The following is a 19955-nucleotide window of genomic DNA, read 5'->3' as shown; positions in this document are numbered from 1 at the left end:
AGTAAATTTTATATAATTCACTATCTTAGAATAAACTAACAAGCTCTGGATAAGCAAAAACGTTGTAAATTAATCCATTTTTTCTGAACAGGCAACGGACTCATATGGTTCAAAACTACAACAATATAAAAATATACACACTGAGAAAACTTGTCCTCCCTCTTCCCTTTCCACTCCGATTGGGGTTTTGAGCCTCCTTGCCTCACCCTTCGTTCCCTTTAGATAAGCACTTCTGTTAATTTCTTGAATATTTTCCCAATTTTATTTGTAATAAATATGTATTTATTCTTCTTTTTGCTTTCCTGTACACAAAAGGCAGCACATTGTATAACTATTCTGCATCTTGCTTTTTCCTCTTAGCAATATTAGAGAAATCTAGGAAATCCCCCTAATCCAATAAGACAGATGCCCAGAGGAAACCCCAATGGATGACAGCATCCCTGGCAGGTTATGTCCCAAGACACTCCAAGGGCCTCACCTTCACTAGTATGTAACTGTGCAGAATCATGAGGTTGGTGGCCATTTCAGAGGGAATTTTGATTTTCTGGGATTTAAGTTCTGCATACATGCTGAAGAGAACATCATGTGCATTCCGATAGTTTCCTTTAAAAAAGGTGGGAAAATAACATTATTATAAAGGATCAGATCTGAGGACTTCTATGGATCCTCATTTTGTAAGTGGTTTTGTTAATTATGCTACTAGCAATATCTTAATCATTTATTATATAAACTAAACATCTATTCAATTTCTTGGGAAAAATAAAAACCACAGTGTCATCCTAGATAGCTCACTATTTCTCAAGGCACCCACCTGACAGCAAACTTGAAAGTTCCTCAAGTTCTCCTGAGCCCACCTTCTAAGTTTCCACAATTCAGCCCAGAGTTAATACTTTTCATCCTTTCTCTCTGCAGTCGTACACCAATAGGTGTTCCTACTGAGCCTCAATGGCCTCCATTCTGATGTTAGACAATTTTTTAAAAAATCTCCAGCTATGGGTCATGCCCCCTTCATAAAACTGTCAAAAGCCTTATGGATCAAGTACAAATTCCTGAGCAGAGGACTTACCCCTTCAGAACTTACATCTGCCTATCTTTGTAAACTTACTTTTGCCCACCACTCCTGAGAATGCTCAAGTCCTGAGAATACGACAGCATTCCTCACAGCTCCAAACATCTGTGTCCTCATGTGCTGCATACCCCATTCTCCCTCATCTGCTGGAATTTCATCCTTTTAAACTCAGCAGAAGTTCTTGTTGCCCTTTCTCATCTCCGTCCTCCAATTCTGCCTACCTCCATTCTTCAGAACGAGGTGAACCTCCTTTCCTGCGACCCTTTTACCATATTTCTATTTCTATTTTAGAAAACATTACCCTGTATTACAACTTGGAATTTACTTGTCTATCCACGAAATCATGAATCCCTGAAGGCAGAACTGGGCTTAGTTTTCTCTGTGTCCTGAGCTTCTAACATGTACCTGACAGACAGCAGATGCTAGATAAACAAATGCTGAATAAAGACTTATTTAATTTCATATTTTCCAAAATTGTGTTCCATATTTGTGAACATGTAAGAGAATTAGCTTGCAAAAATAAGTGAAGGTACAAGATTAATTCAATGACTTATTCAATAAATATTTATGAACATAAGTGAACAGAACCATTTTGGAGAGTCTATAAATAGTTCCTACATATTAAAAAGAACTAGATAAATAATAATACTACATAGTTCCCATCTTGTAACATCTCTTATTTCATTACGGTCAAATACATGGGATGGAAAAAAGTACTGAGAGTTTGTAAGAGGGAGGCTGTGGGCTGGGGAGGTCAGCGCAGTTGTCTAGGAGACAGAAACTGTGGGGCCTCGATGGGGCAGAGGAACTAGCACACAGCTGGAGCAGGTCTTGGACAGAGTCATATGATACTCCCTGTGAGGTGAGTTATCTCTCATCTCTGAAACCTAGAAATGATCATTCCTCTTGTCTTTTAGATGCAAAGCAAACCTTTATTATAAACTGGCTACTCTCTCCTGGGAAGAACGGGCTTGGGAGTTACATTCTCAACCTAGATTTGGGGAGAAAGATGTGAAGATTGGGGACCCACCTGAAGACTGCTCTTCTCTGGCAATTATAATGGCAGTCCGGGCAGCTTCTCGGTACTGTTTCAGAGCCATGTACAAGCGGAACAGATACTTGGCATCCTGACATACAAAGGATTAAAGAAACATCACCTTTTTCATTAGCTCAGGGAAGAAATGCCTAGAATTTTGCATTTCAGTTAGAATCACATTCACGTGCCACCAACTGAGGGAACATGTTTTAAAAAATCCCAATGAGTAAATAATTCATTTATTTATCATACCTTTATTCAAGGTATATTATGTGCTAAGTACTTGAGAAATATTAACATATTTAATGCCTCATAATCATCCTAGGAGGAAGGTACAATTATCCCCATTTCATACATAAGCAAACTGAAACATCACCAGAAAGGGGAAGAGCCAGGATTTGAACCTAGGTGATCTGGCTCAAGTCCGTTCTTAACCCTACTCCACAGACTATTTCTCATGTGCCTGAAAAAGAAATGCGTTCTTATATAATGTACCAACTTTGCAAATTTTCAAAATTTTTTACACAAGTTCTCACTGCCATATAGAATTTTCTTTGGCCTTTGACTATTTGCTTTATTGCCTTTAACCCCAGACAATTTCATGTACTTGATACCGGTTTCCAGATTAGAATAAGGAGATGAATATGAGATGGTTTGGAAAAATTCAAAGGCCTGTGTCCTTAGCCTCTCTGGATATCTTGTCTTCATCTGTAATACAGTGGAAATGAACACGGGAATTTCTTTTTTTTTTTTTTTTTAATTTTTTTATTAATCAAAAAAAAGAAAAGAAATTAACACAACATTTAGAAATCATTCCATTCTACACATGCACTCAGTAATTCCTAGTATCATCACAGATGTATGATCATCATTTCTTAGTACATTTGCATCGATTTAGGAAAAGAACTAGCAAAACAGCAGAAAAAGATATAGAATGTTAATATAGAGAAGAGAATTAAAATAATAATACTAATAAAAATATATATATAAAAAGGAAAAAGAAAAAAAACAAAAACAAAAGATACAAACACACAAACAAACAAACAAAAAACCATATTTCAGATGCAGCTTCATTCAGTGTTCCAACCTAGTTACATTACACTTAGGTATTATTGTGCTGTCCATTTTTGAGTTTTGTATCTAGTCCTGTTGCACAGTCTGTATCCCTTCAGCTCCAATTACCCATTATCTTACCCTGTTTCTAACTCCTGCTGGTCTCTGTTACCAGTGATATATTCCAAGCTGATTCTCGAATGTCGGTTCACATCAGTGGGACCATACAGTATTTGTCCTTTAGTTTTGGGCTAGACTCACTCAGCATAATGTTCTCTAGGTCCATCCATGTTATTACATGCTTCATAAGTTTAGTCTGTCTTAAAGCTGCATAATATTCCATTGTAGGTATACGCCACAGTTTGTTTAGCCACTCTTCTGTTGATGGACATTTTGGCTGTTTCCATCTCTTTGCAATTGTAGATAATGCTGCTATAAACACTGGTGTGCAAATGTCCATCTGTGTCTTTGCCCTTAAGTCCTTCGAGTAGATACCTAGCAGTGGTATTGCTGGGTCGTAATCCATTCTGCCATTCTATGTCTTTTGATTGGGAAATTCAGTCCATTAACTTTTAGTGTTATTACTGTTTGGATAATATTTTCCTCTACCATTTTGGCTTTTGTATTATATATATCATATCTGATTTTCCTTCTTTCTACACTTTACTCCATACCTCTCTCTTCTGTCTTTTCGTATCTGACTCTACTGCTCCCTTTAGTATTTCTTGCAGAGCTGGTCTCTTGGTCACAAATTCTCTCAGTGACTTTTTGTCTATAAATGTTTTAATTTCTCCTTCATTTTTGAAGGACAATTTTGCTGGATATAGGAGTCTTGGTTGGCAGTTTTTCTCTTTTAGTGATTTAAATATATCATCCCACTGTCTTCTAGCTTCCATGGTTTCTGCTGAGAAATCTACACATAGTCTTATTGGGTTTCCCTTGTATGTGACGGATTGTTTTTCTCTTGCTGCTTTCAAGATCCTCGCTTTCTCTTTGACCTCTGACATTCTAACTAGTAAATGTCTTGGAGAACGCCTATTTGGGTCTATTTTCTTTGGGGTGCGCTGCACTTCTTGGATTTGTATATTTAGGTCTTTCATAAGAGTTGGGAAATTTTCAGTGATAATTTCTTCCATTAGTTTTTCTCCTCCTTTTCCCTTCTCTTCTCCTTTTGGGACACCCACAACACGTATATTTGTGCGCTTCATATTGTCATTCAGTTCCCTGATTCCCTGCTCAAGTTTTTCCATTCTTTTCCCTATAGTTTCTGTTTCTTTTTGGAATTCAGATGTTCCATCCTCCAGTTCACTAATTGTAGCTTCTGTCTCTTTAGATCTACCATTGTAGGTATCCATTGTTTTTTCCATTTTTTCTTCTTTGTCCTTCACTCCCATAAGTTCTGTGATTTGTTTTTTCAGATTTTCTATTTCTTCTTTTTGTTCAGCCCATGTCTTCTTCATGTCCTCCCTCAATTTATTGATTTGGTTTTTGAAGAGTTTTTCCATTTCTGTTCGTATATTCAGCATTAGTTGTCTCAGCTCCTGTATCTCATTTGAACTATTGGTTTGTTCCTTTGACTGGGCCATATCTTCAATTTTCCGAGCATCATCCATTATTTTCTGCTGGTGTCTGGGCATTTGATCAGATTTCCCTGGGTGTGGGACCCAGCTGGTTGAAAGGTTTTTCTGTGGAATCTCTGGGCTCTATTTTTCTTTTCCTGCCCAGTAGGTGGCGCTTGTGGTGGTCGTCTGTCGGCCCGGGAAGCCGCGCGTGGAGGCGGGGGTCGCTGGCTGCCGCGGCTTGGGGGAGTGCCGGTCCAAATTGCCCAGCTGGCCTTAGACGCCAAGCGTGACGGGAGGGCCCCGCTATCCAACGTTCCCAGTCAGACTGGGGAGCCACGTGAGTGGAGGGGACCCCAGTCGCCAGCCGCCCCGGCCGGGAAAACGTGCGCCCCTCGGGTATCTCACCGCAGCGGATTCTCCCTGCCCGTTCAGCCGTTCCAGAATGGGGTACGCTGTCTTTTTGGTCTCTGTCGCTCCGGGAGCTGTTTCGTATTGTTTCTGTTTCTTTAGTTGCTTTTCTGGAGGAGGAACTAAGACCCGCGCGTCTTACTAAGCCGCCATCTTCTCCGGAAGTGACGGGAATTTCTTAAGTCCTCTCATGTCAGAGACATTCTGTCACCTTTGTCCAAGTCACGGACTCAAGGAGAACTTCTTGAATGTCAAGGAAGAAAAAGCTGAGGGGTGGAAGGTGTCCTTAAAGGGGTGTGAGTCTATCCTTCTCTACATGACTAAAAAGCCTGATTTCTGCAGAGACCCAGGGTGAAATACAAATTTTGAAAATATGTTCTTAATGACTTATTCCTACTTTATAGGGAGTTACTTTTATGCATTAATAGATAGCACCCATCTAATTTATTTTTGTTATAATAATAAAAATTTTTGCAATATTAACAAAGCACACTCTGATTTATAAGGATCAGTATTAACATATAGTTTTGATAATAATTTTTCATAATTTGTAGAATAAATAAAACTCTATAACATTTGAGAAAGACTGTGGTGGAAACTATTACCTAGAAGAGGCTTGGCTGTTTCATAGGTGGCAATGCCAATTCTAAAGAGTGAATGTACATAAGGTCCTCTAAAACTCAGGGTCTGACCAGATGATCTTAAAGGCGACTGGGCTATTTTCAGAGAGAACATTTTACAATTGTATGATAAAAAAGCCATTATATGTAAAAACAGGGCAGAATAAAATGAAATCATAACTATGATACTTTAAAAGCCAAATGAAGCAGACATTTTTAATACCTTAGGCATGCCGTCACTCTCCCCCATAAGGTGGTCTATCAATTGACTGGTCAGCAGTTCATCTTTTGCCTGACCAACCTATTTAATAAAAAAGAAAACATGAAATTCAGCATCTTAAACCTAGCAAGAGGAAGAAAAAAAAAAAGATCAGTAATCTTCTGCCAAGAAAATGGAATCTAAAGACATGTAAAAATACCTATAGTAAAGTAGCTACACATAATAAAAGCTCAGGGTCTGTCTTCATTCATTTGTAGAGTCTCCAGTGATACAAATCCCTCCTTAGAAGCTATAGCTTTTCTCAGTCTCTGTATTAAAATATTGTATTTTTTTTTACCCATACACAAAATATATTCCTTGGAAATTTCAATAAGAACTTTGAGATAACTGATTAAGACACTTAGAGAAGAGCATCTTGAGCACTGGAACTGGGCCTTATACAACAATGAACTACCCACTGCCCTCATCTCCAGTAGCTCCCAGAGGAAATGTATATGCACATGGCTCCATATAATCTAAAATAGAAAGAAAAGAATATTATAGCCATAGGAGCCTAGAAAAGGGCAGGCAGGTAGAAATGTAGGCTGGGGTCCCTGGCCTAGAAATCTTTGACATAAAAATGAGAATGAAAGCTACTGGAGTGCTGGCAATATTGACAAAGAAAAAAATGGAGAGTAGAAATGTATTAGTTTTAGTTAGTAGGAAAAGAATGTGTGAGGTCAGAAATTCAGGGGAGACAATGGAGAATTACTGATAAAATTAGGGGGCTTGGGAGACCCACCCCGATCAAGATAGTGGAGATGCTTCAGAGCTCTGCCCTTCACAGAAGCAATGAACAAACAGTAATAACTGGCAGAGACATTTTCTAAAAGTTCCAGAAAACAGTTAAAGGATGGCAATAACAGGGCGAGTGCTTAATCAAGACAAAGGCTATTTAAAAGCAGTAGGATCTCTTGGTGTCCTGACTGGTCCCTTCCCCACCCCTCACTAGCTCAGTGCAGAACAGCCCATATTCCTAGTGTGGATCCCTGGTCTTGGGTCTGGAGGGAGCAGTGAAATCTTTATATATATACAGGGAGAATGTATATGTAGTCCAGTTTGTCTGGTTGTGGCCTGAGGGACTCACTCTACCCGAACTTGCTCTACATATAAAAGGCATTTCATAGAGATCTCCTACAGAATCCTGGGATTGTCAAATGGCTGAATGTAGCAAGGATTGCTGGCTGCACGACATACAGTACAGTGATTGGGACCATGTTTCCTAGGAGAGAGGGGACATTTGTATCTGTGTTAACAGGTAATTTACAGGGCCACAAGTGCACACCCAAGACAAGAGGGATGGGCAGAAGGGATCAGTAATTCCGCTATGCTCTGTAAGGATAAACATTAAAGGGAGCCTTGGCTTAGGTCATTATGCGAAGACTGGGAAAATAATTTTCTTTTTTTATTTCTTCTCTCTCTCTCTCTTTTTGTTGCTCCTGGCATTTAAGGAAACCTCTATCATAAGACTAGTTGGATACAAGGTTAAAGAACAGAGTGGCCTCAGGTTCTAAATTCCAGTGACAACACATTAAAATATCAAAATGTCCAGGTTTCAACAAAAGTTTACAAAACATACAAAGAAAAAGGAAGTGATGGCCCAATCAGAGGGGAAGATTAAATATTCAGAAACTATCAGTGAGGAGGATTAGACCTGGGACATTCCAGATAAAGGCTTAAAAAAAAAAGGTCCTAAATATGCTCAAAGAGCTCATGGAAAACACGGACAAAGAAATAAAAGAAATCAGGAAAATGGGAGATGAACACAAAGAGAATACTAACAGAGAGATGGAAACTAGGCAAAGAAACCAAACAGATAGTAACAGAAATTAAAAATCCCAAGAGGGGTTCAACAGTAGATTGGAGCTGAAAGAAGAAAGAATCAGTGACCTTGAAGATAAGAAAACTGAAATTATCCAGTCAGAGAAGCAGAAGGAAGATAGAATGAAGAGAAGTGAACAGAGCCTGAAGATTCAGTGGAACACATGAGGCACAGCAATATATGCATTGTGAGAATACCTGAAGGAGTAGAAAGAAAGATAGAAGCAGGGAGTATATTCAAAGAAATAATGGCTGAAAACTTCCCAAATTTAATGAAAGAATGACTATATATTCAAGATGCTCAACAAGCTCAAAAGAGGATAAACCCAAATAGACCCAGAAGGTACCGTTATAATCAAACTGTCAATTGCCAAAATAAAGAGCGAATTCTGAAAGCCAGAAGAGAGAAGTAATGTGACACATACAACGGAATTTCAATAAGACCAAGTGCTAATTTTTCATCCAAATACATGGAGGCAAGAAGGCATACGGGACAACATATTTAAAGGGCTGAAAGCAATAAATTGCCAACCAGGAATTCCACATCTGATAAACTGTCTTTCAAAAATGAGAGAAGAAAAAAGACATTCCCAGATAAACAAAATGGAGGAATTTTGTCACCACTAGATTGGCCCTTGAATAAATGTTAGAGGGATTTCTTTTCTGAAAGTGAGGTGAGGGTAAGGGAAAGAGAGGAGAGGGGAGGGAAGGAAAGTAATGGGAACAAATAAAGATCTTCTGTAAAGAAAATGATATAGGTTAATACTAGTAATACTGTATTTTTAATTTGCAACTCCACTTTCTACTTCCTGCAGGATCTAAAAGGCAAATGAATAAAATGTAATGATAAACCAATGGTTTTGGATTCATAATACATAAATATGCAATTTGTGATTAGAAGTACAAAAAGATGGGGGGTACAGAAGGGTACAGGAACAGAGTTTATGTATGCTATTGATGTTGTTAAATTGCTATCAAAACAAACAAATTTGCTATAGATTTAAAATGTTAAATTTAAGCTCCATGATAACTACAAAGAAAAAATCAAAGAATATGCAAGCTCATAGAGACAGAAAGTCGAGTATAGGTTACCAGAGAGGGAGTTAATGCATAATGGATTTAGGTTTCTGTTTGCGGTGATAGGAAAGTTCTGTTAATGGATGGTGGTAAGGGTACCACAACACTGTGTATATAATCAATCTTATTGAATATTATGTTTCAGGGTGGCTGAAATGGGAAAATTTATGTAGCATATATGTTTCCACAATTTAAAAAAAGAAAGAAAGAAAGAGAGAGAGAGAGAGAGAGAAAGAAAGAGCAATTAAAGAGATAATGACAATTAAATACAATGTGTCAACCTGGGCAGTATCTAATAATGGAGGAGAAAAAGCTCAAATGGACATTATAGAAGCATATGAAAAATTGGAATATAGACTGTAATCTTTATATCAATGATAAATTTCTTGTACTTTACAGTTGGTGGTTGTTACGTAAGTGAATATCCTTGTTCTTAGGAAATGTACATAGAAGTATTTAGTGTCAAGGAGCACTGCATATACAACCTACTCTGAAATGTTCAGAAAATAGATAAATAGATAGATAGGTAATAGAATGATATAGCAAAGGTGACAAAATGTTAAGATTGGGGGATGTGGGGGTTAGGGATATAATGAAGATCTCAGTATGGGAGTTTGTATTATTTTTCCAACTATCCTATGAGATTAAAATTATTTCAAAATAAATTTTTTTTTTAAAGAGTTCTGTGTCTATAAAAAACAGGTGAGCCAAGAATACAACTGGAGCTCAACTAATGGGAGCCACCAAAACAGAACAGTGCAGTGCTGCCCTTGTCATATTGATGATACTACAATGAGAAAAGCCCTGAAAGTGAAGGAAAGCATCATAAGGGAAAGAGCAACATGTAGCCTCACTTGTTATACCTCAGGAATAAGGAGGAATTTGGGAGGCATTTGGACAGTAGAGGAAGGATGAGATCAATATGGGACAGACTTGAACATAAGATCATACTGATCTTTAGGGTGGAGAAGCTTTTAGTGCGGCACAATTTCCATACCACTCACCAACTATGGTAGGTTTCAGTGTACAAAATGGATGAATCTTGAAAACATTATGCAGCAAAAGAAGCCAGAGACAAGAATCCACACATTGTATGATTCTCTTTATATGAAATGTCCAGAGTAGGCAAATCCATAGAGACAGAAAGTAGAGTAGCAGCTGCCAGGGGCCAAGGGGAATAGGGAATAGGAAATGAGTGGGTACAAGGTTTCTTCCTAGGGTGATGAAATTTTCTGGCATTAGACAGTCATGATGAATACACAATTTTATGAATATACCAAAAATCAATGAATTGTACACTTAAAAGGATGAATTTCATGGTATATGAATTAAAATCACAATAAAAAAGAAGCTGTTAATTTTTTAGGTATGATAATGATATGGCGATGTGTTAAAAATCTCAGCCACTGCCTTAATAGATACAAAAAAGGCATTTGATAATATTCCACAACACTACATAATAAAGAATAGAAGGGAATGTCCTTAATCTGATAATGGTGATCTACCAAAAATACCCTAAAGCTAACATCAAAGAGTTATTGGTGAAATATTGACAGTTTTCTTCCCAATTTTGTGAATAAAACAAGGATGTTCACTACCTTTGTTTTTATTCAACATTGTACTGGAGGTCCTAGACAGTGTAATAAGGCAAGATCAATAAACAAAAGGTAGAGTGATTGGAAAGGAAGATGTAATCTTTATTAATAGGCATCTAAAAACAAAATATGACAAAAATAAATTTTGCAAGATGGTGGAATATGAAATAAGTTTACGAAAACCAAATGTCCTACACAGGATAGCATCATATGGAATATGAAATGTGAAGACAGTATCATTTATATTAGCATCAAAAACCATCAAAGGCCTAGGAATAAATCTAACACAGATATGTAAGACATCTATATAAAAAAATTACAAAATGGTATTGAGAGAAATTAAAGAAGATCCACCAAATAAATGAAGGGTTATACCACAATCATGGCTTTGAAAATTCAATATTGTTAAGGTATCTATTCCCAAGTTGATCTATAGTTTCAATGCAATCCCAATCAAAATCATAGCAAGGTTTTTTTTTTGGTGTATGTGTATAAATTGAGAATGTGCTTCTAAAACTTTTTAGAAAAGCAAAATGCAGAAGACCAACACCAAGGTAAAACCAAGAAAAAGAATAGAGAGAACTTATACTACCTGATTTCAAGACTTACTGTAAAGTTATAATAATTAATATAGTGTGGTATTAGTACAAGATAGACAAACCAATGGAAGACAATAAAGATTCCAAAACAAACACACATATGGTCATTTCATCTATAACAACTGCTCCACAGCTACTCAGTGGGGGAAAGGATCGTCTTTTTGACAAATGGTACTGGTTGACCTGAATATGCATATGGAAAAGAAAATCTTTTGACCCCTACCTCACATTACATGCAAAAATTAATTCAAGATGGGTTTAAGACTAAATGAGAAAGCTAAAACAACCAAACTCCTAGAAGAAAGCTTGAGAGATTTTAATAAAACACATAGCTGATAACAATGATTTATATCCAGAATATATAATGAAATCCTGTAAATCAGTTTAAAAATAGATGAGGTGATCAAATTAAAATATGACTTGAACAGTACTTGACAAAAGAGGATATTCAAATGGACAATAAGCATATAGATAGGTGCTCAATAAATATCAGTTATTAGAGAAAAGCAAATTAAAACCATAATAAGATATCTCTACACATCTATGAGAAGAATTGAAAGGAAATACACTGATATGTGTGGTAATGATTGGAAATGACTAAAACTCTCTTACATTGCTTGTGGAAGTATAAATTGGCACAAACAATTTGAAAAAAATGTTTGGAAATACCTACTGCCAAACATATGCAAACCCTTTGATTTAATAATTCCACCCCTGGATATATACTCAATACAACTGAATGCTTAGGTCCACTAAAGACATGAACTAGAATGTTCATGACAGTTTTATTCATGGGTCTGTGCCAGTTTGAAAGTATTATGTACCCCAGAAAAACCATGTTTTAATCCTGATGCAATTTTGTGGGACCAGCTGTTTCTTTTAATCCTGATTCTATACTGTGGGCTAGAAATTTTCTATTAGATTTGATGTGCCCAATTATGGGTATAAACTTTTGATTGGATGGAGATGTGACTACACCCATTCTAGGTGGATCTTGATTAGTTTTACTGGAATCCCTTAAAAGAGGAAACATTTTAGAGAGAGACAGAAAGGACAGACACTTCAGAGCTGAGAGTGAGCAGTTGTAGATGCTTGGAGACCAGTTGCTTCAGAGAACAGAGACACGAATGGTTGGAGATGCTTGGAGCCCAGCAAACATCACCATGAGATGTTAAGCAAGCCAGAACCTGGAGACAGACAAAGGAAGCCAACAGATAAAAGCCAGCCCTGGAGAGGCAAAGTGAGGAACCCTCACAGGAACAGAGGCTGAAAGCAACGGAGTCCAGGAGAAAGGAGCCAGCAGATGCCAGCCACATGACTTCCTAGCTGACACAAGTGTCCCTGACCCATTAACGTTCCTTGAATTAAGGCATATTTCCCTGGTTGCCTTAATTTGGACACTCTGACTTCCTTAGAACTGTAAACCTGTAACTTATTAAATTCCCCTTTTTAAAAGCTGTTCCAATTTTGGTATATCACATTCTGGCAGCTTCCAAACTAACATAAGGTCCAAACTGGAGACAATCCAAATGCCCACTAACAGAATAATAGGTAAATAAATTATGGCTACTGTTCCATTCAATAACATAGATACATTTGCAGACATAATATTGATTTAAAGAAATAGGACACAAAGGAGTACATGAGTAATTACATTCATATGAAGTTCATAAACAGGCAAAACCAATGTATAAAGACTAGTCAGAATTGTGGTTACTGTTGGTGGGGGATACTAACTGGGTGACAACATGTGGGTGTATTCTGGGGAGGTAGAAATGTTTTACACCTTGATATGGATGGGGGTTACGTGGGTGTAGACTATGAAAAAACTGAGGTGGTATATTTAGGATCTGTGCACTTTACTGTACATGAGTTAGACCCAAGAAAAAGATGCAGAGGCCTTTATCTTTTAGAGATAGATATTGTATCCATAAGTGAATGATATGATGCCTGTTATTTGATTTAAAATAAGCCATGGAAGGAGAGAGAGAAGGTGGCTGGTTATCTGTTGATAACTGTTGAATATTGATAATGGTATATGGGTACATGGGAGTTTGTTATACTGTTTGCTCTACTTTTACATATGTTTGGAAATTTCTTTAAAAAATTTTTAAAAATATTGGTATTCCTGAAAGTTCCAGTACAGAGTTTACTCACAGTTTCGATTGCCATTTCTATTGCCACACTATCTTCTGAGCTTGGGCATTTTAGGAAGTGTTTAAGTGCCTGAAATGCGAATTGTATAATAATTAAAAATTTTAACATTGATGAAAACAGAGCTTTCACACATACAAAATAATTATTTTATACTTCATCTTCATCTCAACCAGGGGCTTACTCAGTGTAGGTCTTAAAACACATACGAGTTTTTAAAAAGTTTACCCTCTGAGGAACCTAGTTCTGATTTCTGATGAAATGTAAATGAAAAATGTGTCCTCTTTCAGAAGGAAGATTTAATTATTTTCATTCATTTATTTTATTCATCAACCATCCACTGATAACCTGCTTTTATGTATATGGGACTATGCTAGATTCAGTGGAAGATACTTAAGAAGGGTAAGAATTGGCCCCTCTTTTTGGGGCCAATCTAACTGGGGAGATCTATGTAATGTAATCATAATAAACAACTAATTATTTTAAGTGTTAAATATCATCCTACATACCTATGAAGAAATTTAAGCTTATTAATGATGAAAAAACACATGGGTAGAGCAGCCATTTGGTTTTACAGGTGCTCTGTGGATGAAAAGATTATGATGCATGGGGATGATCCAGAAGGTATAGGAGGAAAAAAAACTTGAAGGTTGAACATGTCTGTAAAGGTGGTAAAAAGAGCAGAGAGGCAGCATGCCTGGCGGTCCTATGGATCTGTCTCTTGCTTCAAGTGTTTGAACGGAACAGACCCAGGGACTCTCCCCCCACCTCTCCGGCCTCGCTCACCCTCCAACTGCCTCTCCCGCTGCAATCTCTGGGACCAACTTCTGGGCCAGCCCCTGCCTCCGGGACCAGCTAATAGGTTTTTTGTGGTTAGCTCCTCATTGTCGACCAACCATGAGCTCCCAGATACGCCAGAATTATACCGCCGATGTGGAGGCCTCTGTAAACTGCCTGGTCAACCGGTATCTGCGGGCCTCCTACAGCTACCTCTCTCTGGGCTTCTATTTCGACCGCGACAATGCAGCCCTGAAGGGTGTGGACCACTTCTTCCGCGAGTTGGCTAAGGAAAAGCGCAAGGGGCCCCGAGCATCTCTTGAAGATGCAAAACCAGCGCAGCACCCGCGCGCTTTTCCAGGACGTGCAGAAGCCGTCCCAAGATGAGTGGGGCACGACCCTGGATGCCATGGAAGCTGCCCCGGTTCTCGAGAAGAGCCTGAACCAGGCCCTTTTGGAACTGCACGCCCTGGGTTCTGTCAACTCGGGCCCTCATCTCTGTGACTTCCTGGAGAATCATTTCCTAGATGAGGAGGTGAAACTCATCAAGAAGATGGGCGACCACCTGACCAACCTCCGCAGGCTGGCCAGCCCGCAGGCCGGGCTGGGTGAGTATCTCTTTGAAAGGCTCACCCTCAAGCATGACGACTAGGAGCCTCCAGAGCCCAGAGGCCTTTATGGGGCTCCCCTCTGCATTCCCCTGGCATCCAGGCTTCTGCCTGAGCCCCTCCCTCCAGCCAGGAGGCTCTCTTTAACCAGCTGCCCTGCTGCCCTCTAACATGCCTTGAACTAAGTGTGAAGAATAAAGCTTTTTGCAGCAAAAAAAAAAAAAAGCAGAGAGGAATCTAAACAGAGAATGAGGATGGGTAAACACCTCTCAGGTCTGAAGGATTCTTCAGTAGAAATAGCTGGATGCCAAATTGGGAAGTCAGGCTGATCGGTCAAATTGTGGAAACGCTCTTAACGCCAATTAAGGAATTTATCTGAGGCCGAAACAGCAAACTGGTTACCTGACAGCTGAATTCACATATAGACACATTTTCTTTGACCAGTGTGGTACTATAAAAATACCTGGGGCCATAATTTAAAATTGGGAGATTCAGATTTCTGTTTCTCTTGAAAAATGATACAATCTTGCAGTATTGGGCCCAGATTACAAAATGGTAACATTCTGCTAGGGATGAGCAGCAGTTATCCCCTTTAAACAAGACACATGACATCTAGTTGTCCCTACCCTGTTACATAATGAACACAGATTTGCACCATAGCTCCACTGATTTGTATCCCTAGTTGGGAAACTGCAAACCCTGCCATTAACTAAGGGGCTCTTTAGCAGTGAAATCAGGAAATATTTTGGGAACCAAATGAAGGATGAGTTACAGGAAAAGAAACTAAAAACAGGGAAAATAGGAAACTACTGCAATAATCCAAAGCCAGGTCACAAGGGCTTGGATTAGTCTGGTGGCACCTAGAATAAAAAGGGACAGATGTGAGAGATATTAGGAAAGAATAATGTGGTTGGGTATGGGAGGGAATGGAAGAAGTCAAGAGTTGACTCATTGAGACTTCATGTCTGGGAGCATAATGATATTTAAAAATATTTCCATAACCATTCCTGTAGAGTCCAGTATTAAGTTTTCTTGGCAAACACTAACTCGTGAATACTGGCCACAGAGCAAGAAGAACTTTCCAGCCTGAAAATGTTTTTTTTCTCCTTCAAAGTATAAGGCAATGCTTTGATAGTCTTCATTAGTAGTGTCTTCAGAACCTACAAACAGAAGTTCATGGAGTAAAATATCTTTGAGTAAAACTTGTTTACTTCTACTGCTAACCTAAAAATAAGATTTAAAAACAGGTAATCTAAAAAGAGATGATTAAAATATTAATGTTATTATCAGTGTCTGTTTTCATCACAAAGCATAGTTTATTTGTTGGACAAGTAAGGAAGATGACATTCAAATGGCCAACATGTAACTATTTATAGACATTTAAGTTTTTGGTTTGGCACTTAAGTATATTAAGCATAGAGGAAGGAGGACCCAAAAGCTGCTGGAGTTCCAATTCATTGTTTATATCTATGTATGGTAGTCGGAGCCCTAGCAGGATTCTGAAGCCTTGTACCAGTAGCTCTGTGCCTCCAGCCTTAAGTAACTTTAGAGTTCATAAGAGAAGGCAGTAAAGCAAAATGGAGAAAACTGTGTATGTGTAAACCTTATGAACTTTAGAAAACTTAAATGTCTCAAGTGAAATCATGCTTTGTAATGTTAGGAGAGAAATGCCATCTGTCTAGCTAAATACTAATGATTCTGTTATTTTTATCTGCACTTCTTTTTCTTTAACTCTTTTTTCCTCCAATTATCTTAATGGTTTCCAAGAATTTATGAGATGCTTTTCCCCATTTATTTCCTTGAAGAGTGAAACAAAAATTTTCTCATGAATCCTATCATCAACTCTTATTGTCATTTTGTTAATTTAAAAAACAAAATAAAACAAAGTAAAATGATACACAGATAATGTTATGTATGGCTTGCAAAAATAAAAATCTGAAAATTATTTCAGTAGTTTCTAGAAATAATAGCAAGTGTGGGATGAAAACCTGTAAGCAGACATTTCTAGAATTTAAAATTTCCTTTTTGAAACTTTAAGATCTTTAAAAACCACAACTTTTGCATATCACTCTTCATTGAAATAATACTATATTATTAATTTGTAACTCGATTTTTTACATTTATGAATACATTTACACTTTCAAAGTTCAACCTGAATTTCCTATCACCTTCATTTTGGAACCGTGTTTTAGCAATGGGTTGAGGAAGAACAGGATTTGGGGAATATGGCCTCTCTTGATATTTATCCAGAAAGTCTTAATTTTTGAAAACTGAAAGAGTCCATCATTATTGTGAAACTATCTCATCTTAAAGTGCTAGTGGAGATCTTGAATCTAGAAAGGGACATAAATATATATATATCTACATATAAACGGTGTGTGTGTGTGCGCACGGAATGTATACCAACTGACAATTAGATCATAAGTGTCAAAGTATTTTCATGATAAAAATCCTTAAAAGAAATTAGAAAAAACAATACTTACCAATAATGTCTGCATAGATTTCCATTTTGTTGTGCTGCTGAGCCAGGGTGAAAGCTTCATTATTACATTTGGACATGACAAGAAACTGGATGGCAGACCCATAGTCACCTAACTGTAGAAAAAACCTAAAACAAGGTACTCCAATTAGCCTCAATCATATTTAAAATAAATTTATTATTTAAGAAATCAGATTTAACCATGAGAAACTGTTTAAAACAAGTTTATTACATAAACTGCAATTCTATAAATATGCTTATGTTTGTAAAACATAATCTCATACTCTGTCCACAACAAATAGCCTTTGAAATTAAACATTTAGACCTAATAAAAAATATAAAAAGAACATATATTTCTTTGATGACTTTATTTCATTTAATAAAATGAAAATTTTATCTCTTTCAAGGCATATTTTTACAAGTCCTAAAATACTGATGCATTATTTTACCTGGCTACCATTTTGGCTCCATCCAGAGATTGAGTCTCTCTGACAATACTGACAGCTTTTTCGGGATTGTTGAGGTGGTCAAGATAGATACGGATTACACTGTTCCACTGTTTTGCATTCTCATAAGCCACCACAGCTTCTTTGTATCTGTAAGAAATATCTGGTTTAGATAAACTTTCTTAACACTGTCATATTTGGGGAGAAAGAATCAATAACTGATGGATACTTTACGATTTTATCTGCTTACTTCTTTATAAGAAAAAAACACTAGGAATCATTCCACGAAAATATATTCTTGTTAGGGATTTGTTAAACCAACAATAAAATATCGGAATTAAATTGTGATTTCTCATTTGAAGCATATCTGTGTAATTTTTTATATTTTAATGTTTTTTTTTCTTTTTGAGTGGGTAGAATATTAAAGTAGTATAGGCTTATTGTGGAAAATACAGAAAATAAAGAATTTTCACAATCTGAGATATGCTACAAGTGACATGTAAAATCTTTGAGTGTGTTGACCTATAGATGGAGCTCAAGACTTGCCTTCAGTACCACTATTTTTCCAGCTGTCCCTTTCAAAAAGAACATTTAGTGCGTATCTTTGATTAGTTCCTCAGGTAATTTTTCTAAAGTGGAGGATAATGACTTGACCTTAATGTCTCTTAATATGTATTGCCAAATTGTTTTCCAATGGCAATAGAAATTTACATTCCTGTCAGTAGTTTACAACAAGTGTATTTTGACAGTATGAGTATTAGTTTAAAATGAATCATTCCTAATATGGTAGATTAAAATGATATACTGTTACTTTAATTTAATTTCTATAGTGAGGTAGAACTTTTTTCATGTTTATTTCATAACTGTATTTCTTCTTCTGAGACTTGTCTTCTTGTCCTTAGGGACATTTTCCTATTACAGCCTTTGAGTTTTTTGCATTTAGTTGTAGATCTTTGTATATTTAAGATATTGACTATGTAGTCCTATATTTTTAACTGTTCTGCTAATTAAACAGTGCAGCTATATATAAGGAATCCATGTTTCTTCAGTTTGCTTCCTGTCTACATCCCTAAGTGTAACTTTAACAAAGTTACTAACACACCTTCATTTTCATGCCACAGTATATCAGAATTTCAACTTCTAGCCTTCAACTTTCAAATAAAAAGAGATAGTAGTCTTTATTTATGTAAAGGAGGGACTGAGGTATATGAAGTGCAGGATAATTTTAAGCCTGGGATCCAGGCTAGTGAGGGATATAAAAAGATGTTTTCTGTTTTTCTCTGCTTTGCCTTTCTTAGAAGTTTGCAAATATCAGTGGTTAATTTTCAAAACTTAGTATTAGTTAACATTTTTATAAATTTGAGAAATTGTACAAACCTTCCATCTGCTTCTTTAGCTTTGGCATACTGCAAATGTATCTTAGGAGAAGAAACATGAGGCAGAAGCTCACCAACTTTTGCCCTAGAAAGGTGGGTTCAAGAGAATATCATCAACTGGAGCTACATCAATGACCAGACACACAGCCTACATCAATCTGGACAAGTTGGATTGGCTGAGACAACACACATAACTGTAAGTCCTCCAAGCTGTGGAGGACGGTGCACCTCCCCCATGGGCATGGCAAGCTGGTTACCCAAGGGAAAAGAAAACAGACTTTACTAGCAGCAAGGGCCTAGCTCAACCAAGCTCCAACTGTGGAATTAATTAACAAATTCTAACTACTAAAAACAGGCCTCCAACTCAGATAAACCTGGACTAAGTGCTAAACGTACTCAGAGGGGGTGGGACTAATGGAAAAACAAAACAAAACAAAACAAAACAAAAACCAAAACCAGAGGCTTTCTGAATCAGCATAAAGTTCCAGAAAGGGCTGATCCTAAAAAAAGGGGACACATAGAACCTGGTGATTCACAGAGTCACATAACAACTTGAGCTCTTGATTAACAAACCCAAGGAATGGGGATCCTGCTTTGAAAAGGAATTTTTTTTTGCTTTTTTTCTATTACTTATCAGCTCATTAGACAGAAGTGGATGCCTTCTCAGGCTCCAGCACTGCCCCAGGCAAGGGCAGAATTAAGCTTGTCTGAGAGTCAGGTGAAAGGAGTTAATTCTCTGAAGGTTGTACTCTCCCAGGAGAAAGGTGGGGCCCAGCTCAAGTGGAATCTTTCCCTCAAGGAATTCAGGCTCCAGGGATCGGAAAACTGAAGCAATTAATGCCAACCTACAACTTCACCACTGTCTCAACCACGCCGACAGAAGAGTCTGCTTAAGTTAAAGGCACTACATCACTTTACGCTAGTGGGAAGGCACTGGCAGACAAGCACCACATGCTGGGCAGGATAGGAAAAGCACAGAATCTAGAGGCTTCACAGGAAAGTCTGTCAACCTGCTG

The 19955-nt window shown here is 37.5% G+C and overlaps 1 protein-coding gene and 1 pseudogene across 9 annotated transcripts in view; one reads left to right on the top strand and one right to left on the bottom strand.

Annotated features, from left to right (window-relative positions):
* The window catches only part of WDR19 (WD repeat domain 19), a 202483-nt gene that overhangs the window by 40852 nt on the left and 141676 nt on the right, over positions 1-19955 (bottom strand). For 7 of the 9 annotated variants that reach the window (XR_013165826.1, XM_077136609.1, XM_077136612.1 and 4 more), the window contains 8 exons: positions 18941-19024; positions 17567-17713; positions 17122-17246; positions 15641-15798; positions 13257-13325; positions 5972-6049; positions 2100-2196; positions 479-603 (listed from right to left, as the gene is read on the bottom strand). Coding sequence is in view for 8 of the 9 variants with exons in the window: in XM_077136609.1 (XP_076992724.1) it covers positions 479-603; positions 2100-2196; positions 5972-6049; positions 13257-13325; positions 15641-15798; positions 17122-17246; positions 17567-17713; positions 18941-19024 (883 nt within the window). In the remaining variant the exon portion in view is untranslated. The remainder of the gene's footprint in view (positions 1-478; positions 604-2099; positions 2197-5971; positions 6050-13256; positions 13326-15640; positions 15799-17121; positions 17247-17566; positions 17714-18940; positions 19025-19955) is intronic. The other 2 variants (XM_077136610.1, XM_077136611.1) reach the window with 1 other exon arrangement.
* LOC143663146 (ferritin light chain pseudogene) lies at positions 14009-14825 on the top strand (annotated as a pseudogene).

This window comes from Tamandua tetradactyla, chromosome 19 (assembly GCF_023851605.1).
Source record: "Tamandua tetradactyla isolate mTamTet1 chromosome 19, mTamTet1.pri, whole genome shotgun sequence".
Classification (NCBI taxonomy): domain Eukaryota; kingdom Metazoa; phylum Chordata; class Mammalia; order Pilosa; family Myrmecophagidae; genus Tamandua; species Tamandua tetradactyla.
The sequence above is the reverse complement of the archived record's forward strand: the minus strand, read 5'-3'. Positions and strand labels throughout refer to the sequence as shown.